The following is a 13,511-nucleotide window of genomic DNA, read 5'->3' as shown; positions in this document are numbered from 1 at the left end:
AATAATATGCTGCTCTTCTATTCTTTCTTATAAAATAGACAACCTTACAGTTTACCACATGATTTTCTATTTACTAAATGTTTGCGTAGTCACTTAACCTATCTATGCCCCTTTGTAGATTCTCTGTCCTCACAACTTGCTCTCATAGTTATCTTTGTATGTTCAGCTGATTTGACTACAATACAGTCAGGCTATTCTCTAAATTATTAATAGAGATTGTAATTGATCCTTGTGGCACTCCACTAGTTACAATTTGCTAAGTTGAAAATGCTGCATTTAATCTAACTTTGTTGTCTGTTAGTTAACCAATCCTTTATCCTCTCTATTGTATCTCCCCCAGCAACATAATTCTTGGCTAGCGATGGATTTGGATCACAATGTACATTGTGCTTCAGTTTGATGAAATGGCAGGGTGAACAGATTTCTAAAAAATATTATATTAGTTCCCATAAGACTTTGAGGGCATGGCCTCTTGACCTCCCAGTTTGGATGCTGGGATAAGCCCCATTGAACAAAATTTTGCCCCAAGTTATCATTTATCAGTAACCTGGTCAGATGGATTAATTTAGGAAAGGATTGTGAATTTGTTAAAGGCAAATTTTCTTGTTTTTTTTTATTAATGCGGTTGATGTGGACTTCCGAAAAGGCTCTTGATAAAGTACCAAATAACTAACTTGTGTGTAAAGCTAGAACCCAAGGGACAAAAGGGATAATATCGACTGGGGTGTGAAATGAGCTGAAAACCAATAATGGTAATGGTGGATGTTAGTTTTCAGATGTGAGGAAGGTATACATTCGTATCCTGCCACCTTCAGGAATTGCAAAACACGCGTCCACATCTCCCCCCTCACCTCTGTCCAAGGCCCCAAAGGAGCCTTCCGCATCCATCAAAGTTTCACCTGCACTTACACACATGTCATTTACTGTATCTGTTGTTCCTGATGCAGTCCCCTCTACATTGGGGAGACGGGACGCTTACTCGCAGAGCATTTCACAGAACATCTCTGGGACACCCAGACCAACTAACCCACTGCCCTGTGGCAAACACTTCAACTTTAACTCCCCCTCCCACTCCTCCATTGCCATTCCCTAACCACCCGATGCTGGAGGAAGAACGCCTCATCTTCCGCCTTGGGATCCTCCAACCCCATGGCATCAATGTGGATTTCACCAGTTTCCTCAGTTCACTTCCCCCCCACCTTATCCCAGATCCAACCTTCCAACTCGGCACCACCCTCGTGACCTGTCCTACCTGTCCATCTTCCTTCCCATCTATCCTCCCCTCTGACATATCACCATTACCCCCACCTCCATCTACCTACTGAGTGCATCTTATGATAGGCATGGCTAGCTCCTCGGATGCTACCTAACCGACTGTGCTTTTCCAGCACCACATTCTTCAACATTGCATGAAACAAGCAAATTTATACTTTTCCATGTGTGCCCACTGTAATATGTAAGGACTGGATTGATTGATTCTTATGTGTATATTGCAGGTGCAAATGGTAAAGACACACGAGTTGAAACAACATCTGCCCAGGGACTGCCTGCCCGAGCATTTGGGCGGGGCAATGAAACTAGACCATTCCAGCTGGAACAAACAGTTTTTAACCTCTCCAAATGGCCGCACTGACTCACTGGACGAGCTCATCACAGGTCTCCCGCGGGATGAAGTGTCCATACATGTGCCAGGACTGGAAGGAATGACGGTGGAAGAACTGTTGGACCACGTCAATACTGTTCAGAAAAGGGGAATCTATGAGGAATACGAGGACATCCGACGAGAGACCCCGCCAGGCACATTCAACTGTTCATTGTTAGTTTACTGTTTGCATGTCAACTTAAAAAAAGTGTTCTATCATGAGGACAGGTTGCATAAAAGGGGCTTTTATTCCCATCAGTATAGAAGATTAAGGGATGATTGCATTTAGGTGGGTCAGGTGATTAAAACTTTGACAGAGTAGACAGAGAAACATATTGGGAGTCCAAAACTAAGGAAAATAACCATTAAATTTGATTTTGCTGCTCAGGGCTAATGTTCTTCTTTGCGCTCAGAGGGTAATGGAAATCTACATTCTACCAAAATAATGGTAATATAGCTGGAAGCTTTTGTTCTGATGTCTGTAGCCATTATGAATGCTTGGCTGGTGCAAAATGTGGTAATGGTTTCAGTCCAGCAGGTGGCCTTTTAATCCAAGAATGACTGAAACGTTTAAGAGACCGTGATAACAAAATATGTCTTTGATTTGGTTTGTGTTTTTTTTTTCCGTAGAGCTCAGGAGAATCCAAAGGGTAAATACAAATACATTAAGGACAAAAGAGAATAGGGCCCCTCACAGATCAGCAAGGCGGTCTTTGTGTTCAGCTGCAGGAGATGGGAGAGATACTAAATGAGAATTTTGCATCAGTGTTTACTGTGGAAAAGGACATGGAAGATGTTGAATGTAGGGAAATAGATGGTGACATCTTGAAAAATGTCCATATTGCAGAGGAGGAACTGCTGGGTGTCTTGAAAAACATAAAAGTGGATAAATCCCCAGGACCTGTTCAGGTGTACCAAGAACTCTGTGGGAAGCTAAGGAAGTGATTGCTGGGCCCCTTGCTGAGATATTTGTATCATTGATAGTCACAGGTGAGGTGCCGGAAGACTAGATGTTGGCAAACGTGGTGCCACTGTTTAAGAAAGGTGGTAAGGACAAGCCAGGGAACTATAGACCAGTGACCCTGAAGTCAGTGGTGGGCAGGTTGTTGGAGGGAATCCTGAGGGACAGGATTTCCATGTATTTGGAAAGGCAAGGACTGATTCAGGATAGTCAACATGGCTTTGTGCGTGGGAAATCATGTCTCACAAACTTGATTGAGTTTTTTGAAGTAATAAAGAGGATTGATGAGGACAGAGCAATAGATGTGAGCAATATGGACTTCAGTAAGGCGTTCGGCAAGGTTCCCCATGGGAGACTGGTTAGCAAGGTTAGATCTCACGGAATACAGGGAGAACTAGCCATTTGGATACAGAACTGGCTCAAAGGTAGAAGACAGAGGGTGGTGGTGGAGGGTCGTTTTTCAGACTGGAGGCCTGTGTCCAGTGGAGTGCCACAAGAGTTGGTGCTGTGTCCACTACTTTTCATCATTTTATATAAATGATTTTGATGTGAACATAGGAGGTATAGTTAGTAAGTTTGCAGATGACACCAAAATTGTAGGTGTCGTGGACTGCGAAGAAGGTTACTTCAGATTACAACGGGATCTTGATCAGATGGGCCAATGGGCTGAGAAGTGGCAGATGGAGTTTAATTCAGATAAATGCGAGGTGCTGCATTTTGGGAAAGCGAATCTTAGCAGGACTTATACACTTAATGTTAAGGTCCTAGGGAGTGTTGCTGAACAAAGAGACCTTGGATGCAGGTTCATAACTCCTTGAAAGTGGAGTCACAGGTGGATAGGATAGTGAAGAAGGCTCTTTTATGCTTTCCTTTATTGGTCAGAGTATGGAATACAGGAGTTGGGAGGTCATGTGGCTGTACAGGATATTGGTTCCGCCACTTTTGGAATATTGCGTGCAATTCTGGTCTCCTTCCTATTGGAAGGATATTGTGAAACTTGAAAAAGCTCAGAAAAGATTTACAAGGATGTTGCCGGGGTTGGAGGATTTGAGCTAAAGGGAGAGGTTTAATAGGCTGGGATGTTTTCCCTGGAGTGTCGGAGACTGAGGGGTGACCTTATAGAGGGGCATGGATAAGGTGAATAGACAAAGTCTTTTCCCTGGGGTTGGGGAGTCCAGAACTAGAGGGCATAGGTTTAGGGTGAGAGGGGAAAGATATAAGAGACCTAAGGGGCAACTTTTTCAAGCAGACGGTGGCACATGTGTGGAATGGGCTGCCAGAGGAAGTGGTGGAGGCTGGTACAATTGCAACATTTAAAAGATATCTGGATGGGTATATGATAATGAAGGGTTTGGAGGGATATGGGCCAGGTGCTGGCAGATGGGATATGATTGGGTTGGGATATCTGGTTGGCATGGATGAGTTGGACCGAAGGGTCTGTTTCCATGCTGTACATCTCTATGAAATGATTCAAGCTTGATCAATTGAAAACATTAGAACTGAGATTGACAGCAGCTTGATAAGTTGTTAAGGAACATGGAACCAAGATGGCCAGTTCGAGTTAATATACAGATCAGCCATGGTCTAATTGAATGATGAAGCATATATGAAGAGCTGAATGGCTGACTCCAGTTTCTTTACGTGGTATGCTAGTTACATAGGAATAAATATTTTCTAATTAACCTGTTCAGATGTATTAAGACAGAAGTCTGGTGCTGGTGGAACATGAACTCACACTTCTGGGTTTAGAGGAAGGGACACCAGCACTGTGCCACAAAAGCCTTTTGTGTAAAATTACATGACTACAATGATGTGCTCCTCTTTAACAGTTTGCCACATATCATGGTGTTAATTATAGTTCAGTCACCTATGTGTGCAGGGGCAAAATCTTGGGTCAGTTCAATATAACAAAGGGCAGAGCTGATTTACTTAGAGGTGCCAGAATAGAGCACTGGTCAGTCAATCTCTGTCAGTTGATCTCATTTTATGGTTGCATTCCCTCGCTGCCTACATGCCTGTTATTGTACGGCTACACGACTTCCCCTTCTGGAAGCCATATGGCTAGTGAAAAGTACATGTTCCTAACTAGCTTTGGTAGCTTGTTTCATTGTGTTTCACTTTGGTTCAGATGGAGTATCATTGCAGGGTAAAGGAGGTTTTGTGGTGGCAATGCAAACAAATGAGTAACCAATATCCTAGGCCCTGATGTGTAAAGCCAGTATATTACAGAACTGGAAACATAAGAGTCTGTTCAGTGACTCTCGTCCATGAGCTCAGCTAGTCCCACTCTTCTGCCCATCCTCTTCAGTGGACCTGCTGTTTTCCTCCTTCAGCTATTAGTCTAATAATTCCGTGCAGGACAAAGAAAAATCACAAGAACGATGACGCACTCCACATCCAATTTTCAAGCAGGGCAAACCGACCAAGGGCTTTGGAAACAAATCACAGCTCAGTGCCTCCACAGCCAGCCAGCAGCATTATGGATATTCCAGAGACATGGATCCAGAGGCTGACTGCAGTGTGACATCATGAACTACAGCTTGAAGGATTAACAATGAGTGATGGAACTTGGGCTATCTGGGGGAAAAAGAATCAAAAACGTACAACTTTCATGCAGAATAGGAAAATGAATTTCTCTTCACAACTGTAAGAATTGTTTGCCTTGCACATCATCAAAGTCTATTGATAATTATAAAGGGAAATTTGGAACAACAAATGATGCAAAGTAAATTCGAGGATAGTTTTCCCCTTGAACAGCGTGCTTCAGGTGAAGAAGGTTGATGAGCTGAAAGCCATTTTGAAAGCTCACTATCATTTTCTTCTAAACCAGCAGCAAATGGTAAGGCTTGCACGAGAGCCTCATTTCACATTTTCTGGATAAACATAAGTAATCCTTCACATATGGTGAAGTAATTAAAAAGTGACTGTGGTCACTAACTTGCTATTCAATGACTTTAAGAGCAGCGAAGAAATAATAACAACAAAGCATGTCACTTAATGCTTCCACAGTAGAATCAGTGGAATCTTTGCCCTGAGGTATCGTTCAGCAACTATGGCAGACCTAGAGGACTGTGAATGATTCTCACTGCAGATTAAAATAGCTTAGCTGATTAGTTTTGAGTGCATGTTTTTTTTTGTGGACATAACAACCAGTGAGGATCTTCTCATCTTTTTGTCCCTTAAAGAAAGAGGTCAGAATATCTACAACAAATTCAAAAGGTATATGCTTGAGAGAAACATTCCCTTCCAGAAACCAGTTTTCATCACAACTGATGGTATACCAGCCATGTTTGGTGCAAATGTGACTTGTGTTGCATTTGGATCCTCCCTCCACTTCCTAGACCTCTCCATTTCTATCTCGGATGACCGACTCAACTCGGGCATTTACTATAAACCGACTGACTCCCACAGCTACCTAGATTACACCTCCTCCCACCCTGTCCCCTGTAAAAACGCCATCCCATATTCCCAATTCCTTCGCCTTCGCCGCATCTGCTCCCAGGAGGACCAATTCCAATGCCGAACAACCCAGATGGCCTCCTTCTTCAAAGACCGCAATTTCCCCTCCGACGTGGTTGATGATGCTCTCCACCACATCTCCTCCACTTCCCGCTCCTCCGCCCTTGAGCCCCGCCCCTCCAATCGCCACTAGGACAGAACCCCACTGGTCCTCACCTACCACCCCACCAACCTCCAGATACATTGTATCATCCTTCATCATTTCCGCCACCTCACAACGGACCCCGTCACCAAGGATATATTTCCCTCCCCTCCCCTATCAGCGTTCCGGAAAGACCACTCCCTCCACGACTCCCTCGTCAGATCCACACCCCCTACCAACCCAACTTCCACTCCCGGCACCTTCCCCTGCAACCGCAAGACTTGCGCCCACACCTCCCCCCTCACTTCCCTCCAAGGCCCCAAGGGATCCTTCCATATCTGTCAGAAATTCACCTGCACTTCCACACACATCATTTACTGCATTCGCTGCACCCGATATGGCCTCCTATACATTGGGGAGACAGGCCACCTACTTGCGGAACGTTTCAGAGAACACCTCTGGGACACCCGCACCAACCAACCCAACCGCCCCGTGGCTGAACACTCTAACTCCCCCTCCCACTCCGCCAAGGACATGCAGGTCCTTGGCCTCCTCCATCGTCAGACCATGGCAACACGACACCTGGAGGAAGAGCGCCTCATCTTCCGCCTAGGAACCCTCCAACCACAAGGGATAAATGCACATTTCTCCAGCTTCCTCATTTCCCCTCCCCCCACCTTTTCTCAGTCCCAACCCTCAGACTCTGCACCGCCTCCTTGACCTGCAATCTTCTTCCCGAACTCTCCGCCCCCACCCCCTCTCCGGCCTATCACCTTCACCTTAACCTCCTTCCACCTATCGTATTCCCAACGCCCTCCCCCAAGTCCCTCCTCCCTACCTTTTATCTTAGCCTGCTTGGCACACCCTCCTCATTCCTGAAGAAGGGCTTATGCCCGAAATGTCGATTCTCCTGTTCCTTGGATGCTGCCTGACTTCCTGCGCTTTTCCAGCAACACATTTTTAAGCTCTGATCTCCAGCATCTGCAGTCCTCACTTTCTCCAAGTCATATTGCAGCTGTGTAAAACTTTAGTTTGGCCATTTGGAGTATTGTGTGCAATTATGTTTGCCACACTATAGGAAGGACGTGGAGGCTTTGAAGAGGGGGCAAAAGAGATTTGCCATGATGGATTGCCTGAATTAGTTTATCAGCTGTGAAGTGAGGATGGACAGCTTGAATTGTTTTGACTATAGAGTGTTGGAGGCTGAGGGGCAACCTGGCAGAAATATGTAAATTATGAGAGGCGTGGATAGAATAGATAGTTGGAGTCTTTTTCCCAGGTAGAAATGTTAAATACTATGTGCGAAGCAAGTTTTTTTTTTAACTCAGAGGGTGGTAGGTGTTTGGAACATGCTACCGGGGAAATGACAGAAGCAGATATGTTAGCAGATTTTAACAAGCATTTAGACAGACATGTGAACAGGTAGGGAACAGAGGGATATGGACCATGTGTGGGCATTGTGGTTGGCACAGATGTGGGCTAAAGGGACTGCACCTGTGCTGTAGTGTTCTATCTATAGTGATTCTTGGAGCAGGATGATAGGAGTTGCTCTGTTTTTCTGTGTTTCTAAAGTGAAAGGTTACTTTGACTCCACGTAGTTCCCTGAGACAGCATTCTCCCAAATGATACTGATCAAGTCCAAGTATTGCATCTGCCTATTTCGTAGACTGTATGCAACTAGCAGTCTCAAACTGCAACCTAGATACTAACGGCTGAGTATGTACAATCATAGGTGTCATGCTGAGTCTTGGTAAGTAGAGTACAAAATGAATAATTATATGCGCTTGATTTTAGATTTAATTAGTCGTAAAAATAAACAGTTTATTCTGTATTTTCTTCAGGGCGGATCCTGGGTTGTACTCAAATTCAGAAAGTGATCTTGTGCTTAAAAACAGGTGTACATTGTATAGTGTGTGTCTGTGATGCACATATGGTGTGTTCTGAAGGAGCAAAGTGTTTGGAATGAGAAACCGAGGAAGGAAAATTTAGCTGCCACAGTTAACTGCAAGTGGTCGAGTTCAGCTCAGTTGTCTGCGCTCAACCAAAACTGATACAGTTGGAAGGAAGAAATATTTTAATATTACTTGATGGGCTGCTGATTGCACATTGTATACCAGTGTAAAAAATGTAGCCTCTAAATTCAATTTTTATACTATAAAACTGAACTGAATCTGCTTCAATCCTTCAGTATTTTCACTGTGATCCAATATGAAAATCTCTCCTATAACTAGTGGTCTGCATGCCGTGAAGTTGCCTGAAAATTCTATAATGCAGTTTAAGGCAGAGCCACACCTCCATTAAAAGGGACAGTTGCCATGGTACCAATCCACTGGTGTTCCTTTGCATTCCATAAGAAACAGTATGTTGGAAATAAAGTTAGAGATCCATTATAAATCTCTATGTTGTTCTGGAAGGACTTATTACTAAAATTTCCATAATATAATAGACACCAATTTTTGGCAATCAAAGCATTACCTTGATTAGGCTAGAGATGTCTATAATATCTATTTATTTCAAAATTATATGATAAACAATTTTCTTTACATTGTTTGAAGATAATTCAGTTACCAAAACTAGGCTGTCATGTTGTCAGTGAGCTTGAAGGAGATAACCGAAGAGATTGTGATGGCAATGATGGAGATCTTTCCGGAATCACTACACAGTACCAAATTTGATGTAAAATGCTCTCAGGTTACAGAACGTGTTGTGGTATTTAAAAAAAATCTTCAAAGCAGTCAATGAACTCCTCATCCAAGCTGCTTTGCCAAGTTAGTTTTTTTTTGGTTTATATGTAGTTTAGAGTCACTAATAATTGCTACGATCTCTTTATCACAAACACTCAATATTTCCTCTTGTATACTTTGTCCCTCATTGTGATTACTGTTAGGTGGCAACTCTAAATTAGAAAATTCTTTCCAAACTGTTCTTCAACTCCATCCCGAAGGATTCTACATAATGTTCTGACCAAGGGTTGTTTCTGACCATTGCTACCCTTGATTAACCATGCCGTGCCTGTACTTTTACCTAGCCTTCCATTCATCCTGAATGTCTCATATTCAGGACCCAATGTTGTCAACCTATAACAGCTACTCCATACTGGCTATCAGATCACAGTTATTTATCTCAGTGTGTGCTATCAATTTGTTTATTTTATGAATGCTGCGTGCATTCAGATACAGAGCCTTTAGTTTTGTCCTACTGTTACCTTTGTAACATCTAGTCTTGATTGTTGGTGCATTCTTGGGTTTTCCCTCTCTGTTCCTTCCTGGTATACTCTGACTTTCATTTTCTATAGTAGCATTGGCCTTTTCACGTTGCCTTTACTCTTTGCTATACTGCAGCTTTCTACTTTTGATCTCTTGACCCACTAATTTATTTTAAATTCTCTCTACTACCCTATTTATGCAGTTGACAAAGACACTAATTCTAGCATGATTCAGGTATAAACTGTCTCAACAGTTTGCCCCCAACTGGTGCCAGTGCCCCACGGACTGGAACCCATTTCTCTTTGTTCCAAGTATTCATCTTTCTATGTTCGTCGAGCTGGGAAGTTGATTTGCAGATGTTTCATCCCCTGTCTAGGTGACATCTTCAGTGCTTTACTGTGAAGCGCTGCTGTACTGTCTCTTCTGGAATTTATTTGGTTCCGTTTCTGCTGCTTCCGGTTCCGGTTGGTGGTTGTTATATTGGGTCGAGATATATGTGCTTGTTGATGGAGTCTGTGGATTAGTGCCATGCTTCTAGAAATTCTCTGGCTGTCCTATGTTTAGCTTGTTCTATGATCGTTGTGTTGTCCTAGTCGAATTTATGGTCCTTGTCATCTATGAGTATGACTACTAGGGACAGCTTGTTATGGTGTTTCGTGGCTGGTTGGTGTTCGTGGTTGTGGATTGCTAGTTATCTGCCTGTTTGCCCGAAATAGTGTTTCGTGCAGTCTTTGCCAAGGCTCTGAAGATGTCACCTAGACAGGACACGAACCATCTGCAAATCAACTCTCAGCTCAGTGAATATACACACAACCACAACAACCAGCAACCAAGCTACAAATCTTTGCATACCTTCTCAGCATCTCAGCAAATCTCAGCATCTGCTGCTTCACAGCGCCAGAGACCCGGGTTCAATTCCCGCCTCAGGCGACTCTCTGTGTGGAGTTTGCACATTCTCCCCGTGTCTGCGTGGGTTTCCTCCGGGTGCTCCGGTTTCCTCCCACAATCCAAAAATGTGCAGGTTAGGTGAATTGGCCATGCTAAATTGCCCGTAGTGTTAGGTGAAGGGGTAAATGTAGGAGAATAGGTCTGGGTGGGTTACGCTTCGGCGGGTCGGTGTGGACTTGTTGGGCCGAAGGGCCTGTTTCCACACTGTAAGTAATCTAATCTAATCTAATCTAATCTTATTCGTCTTTCTAATTTTATGTGTCTGTGCCAAGTTATATACAGCTCAGGTAAAAATGCAGAAATTATAACCTTGGGAGTTTTTTTAACATAGTGCCTGGCTCATACTCTCTATAAGGTGTTCTACCTGTGTAGGTAACTACATGGATCTTGGCCACTGGGTACTTCTCCTCCTCCCATTGCAAGGGCTTGTCCAGCACTGATCAAATATCCTTGAACCCTGGCACCAGAGTAGGCAATACAGTTGCCTCGACCACTTGCTGTTTGCTGCAAAGAACAATATCAATCTCGATTGCTGTACTATACCCCACAACCACTGTGTTCCTTTTTTCCCCTCCCACTTTAATGCCTTCCTGTCCCATGATGCCAGTGGCAGTTTGCTCATTCACCTTGCAAGCTGAGAGAACCTCCAACCTCTTGGACAGTTGGCAAGGCTAACACACCTGCTCTCTGGATCCCCTTAGTGGCTTCACTCACAGTCACCCCCTTCTGTCCCTGATCACTGATCAGGTCATAAGATCCTAGCTTAAGCAGTTTGCTTCCTGGTACAAAGTCCCAGTAATGTTCTCCCTTTCTGATGCATTGCGGTGTCTATAGTTCAATCTCCATCTCATAAACCCCAAACCAAATCTGCTTGAATTTCAAAAACTTGCTGCAGTCTGCCCTGGATCACAAGAGTACCCCAAAGCACCCAAGTGCTGAAGTCTTCACAGATTACCTGTCCTGTCATTGGTTATGTGTTTTAGTTGATTATTTAATCATATTGTCAGTCATTTATGCAATTTTTTAAAAAAATATATATTTTATTCACTTTGTCACCAATTTGTGTACTGTTTCAAAACTTAAGGATAGAAGGTCCTTAACCACTTAGCAAGAGATAATTCCTTTGCATGTAGTACAGCAGAACCAATTCCTACAGGCAAGTAATGAGGTATTCCAAGATGGAGGACGGGAAAAATTTCTGGCTGTAAGAGCTACTTTTTTTTTGAGGTATTTTAGGTGCTGGAGGTGATTTCCTCGAATTCCAGGAGCAGCAATTACTGTTTTATATGCTGTTGCATTGTTTTGGAACTTTGGGGAAAAAAAAGTCAAAACAACAGCAGTTTAAAAGGGAGAAGAGCAGACAAAGGAAGCACGTGGTGAGGACAGTGCAGGAGAGAGAGAACCTGCACAGTTACCACCTTTGCTGTTTGAATTTGTGTACCGCTGGACATCAGAGTGCATTTGGGAAAATTAACAAACAGTGAAATTCACAACTAATCTTGGAGGAACTGTTGGGCGAAGTTCACAGCACAGAATTAGATAAGTTAATTGTTGTTTTAAGTCTGTCCAAGAGAAAGGCTGCAGTAGTGAGTATAGTGGATTCTTTCTTGATTATGTTTTTGGAGATAAGTCTCTTGATTAAAATTAAAATGTAAGCCATAGCTATTAATTTAACCTGGGGCAGTGTTTGTAGAGGAATAAGACGGTTTTATTTTCTGGTTCTGCAGATTGTGAAGGAGCAAAAATGGCCTTTGCAGTGATAAAGTACTTCTTGTCAGATGTGGGAGTTTAAAGAGAGTTTAAGGGTTACTGCGGATTATATCTTCCATAAATGCTGTTGGATATGAATCTTATCAGATCGAGTGGATCAGTTGGAGAGACTGATAGAAGCGATGAGGAATTTGCAACAGCAACAGTATGTGATGGATGGCAGTTATAGGAAGGAGGGAAGTCTCAGATAGAGTCACATAGATGGATTAACTCCAGGAAGGGTGAGAGAGGTTGGCACCTAGGGCAGGAGTCTTTTGTGGATTTCAAACAGGTATGCTGTTTTGGAAAATGTAGGGAGTGATGGATTCTCAGGGGAACGTAGCACGGACAGCCAAGTTTCCGATATTGAGACTGGCTCTAATGCAACGAGGGGTACGTCGGCTTCCAAGAGATCAATTGTGTTAGGGGATTCTGTAGTCAGAGGTACAGATAGATGTTTCTGTGGCCAGCAGAGAAAAAGCAGAATGTTGTGTTGTTTCCCTGGTGCCAGGATCAAGGATGCCTCAGAGAGGGTGCAGAATGTTCTCATGGGGGAGAGGGGCCAGCAGGAGGTCACTGTCCACATTGGAACCAACGACATTGGAAGGGAAAAGGTTGAGACTCTGAAGGGAGATTACAGAGAGTTAGGCAGAAATTTAAAAAGGAGGTTCTCAGATGAATACATGGCTGAGGAGTTGGTGTATGGGAGAAGGATTCACATTTTTGGATCATTGGAATCTCTTTTGGGGTAGAAGTGACCTGTACAATAAGGACGGATTGCACCTAAATTGGAAGGGGACTAATATACTGGCAGGGAAATTTGCGAGAGGTGCTTGAGGATTTAAACTAGTAAGCTGGTGAGGAAAGAGATTGATCTGAGATGGGTATAGCTGAGAACAGACGTGAGTCAAACAGTCAGGGCAGGCAGGGACAAGGTAGGACTAATAAATTAAACTGCATTTATTTCAATGCAAGGGGCCTAACAGGGAAGGCAGATGAACTCAGGGCATGGTTAGGAACATGGGACCGGGATATCATAGCAATTACGGAAACATGGCTCAGGGATGGGCAGGACTGGCAACTTAATGTTCCAGGATCCAAATGCTACAGGAAGGATAGAAAGGGAGGCAAGATAGGAGGGGGAGTGGCATTTTTGATAAGGATCGCATTACAGCTGTGCTGAGGGAGAATATTCCTGGAAATACATCCAGGGAAGTTATTTGGATGGAACTGAGAAATAAGAAAGGGATGATCACCTTATTGGGATTGTATTATAGACCCCCCAATAGTCAGAGGGAAATTGAGAAACAAACTTGTAAGGAGATCTCAGCTATCTGTAAGAATAATAGGGTAGTTATGGTAGGGGATTTTAACTTTCCAAACATAGACTGGGGCTGCCATAGT

At 43.5% G+C, this 13,511-nt stretch overlaps 1 protein-coding gene across 3 annotated transcripts in view; it reads left to right on the top strand.

Moving 5' to 3' along the window:
- ptpn9a (protein tyrosine phosphatase non-receptor type 9a) overlaps window positions 1–13,511 on the top strand; it is a 240,778-nt gene that overhangs the window by 169,734 nt on the left and 57,533 nt on the right. For all 3 annotated transcript variants that reach the window (XM_087982140.1, XM_043680532.2, XM_043680534.2), the window contains one exon: window positions 1,497–1,816. In XM_087982140.1, the coding sequence (XP_087838266.1) occupies window positions 1,497–1,816 (320 nt within the window). The remainder of the gene's footprint in view (window positions 1–1,496; window positions 1,817–13,511) is intronic.

This window comes from Chiloscyllium plagiosum, unplaced genomic scaffold (genome assembly GCF_037043375.1).
Source record: "Chiloscyllium plagiosum isolate Xiang-an unplaced genomic scaffold, Cpla_swu_hap1 HiC_scaffold_42, whole genome shotgun sequence".
NCBI classification, from domain to species: domain Eukaryota; kingdom Metazoa; phylum Chordata; class Chondrichthyes; order Orectolobiformes; family Hemiscylliidae; genus Chiloscyllium; species Chiloscyllium plagiosum.
Note: the sequence above shows the minus strand (reverse complement) of the source record. Positions and strands in the feature narration are given on the sequence as shown.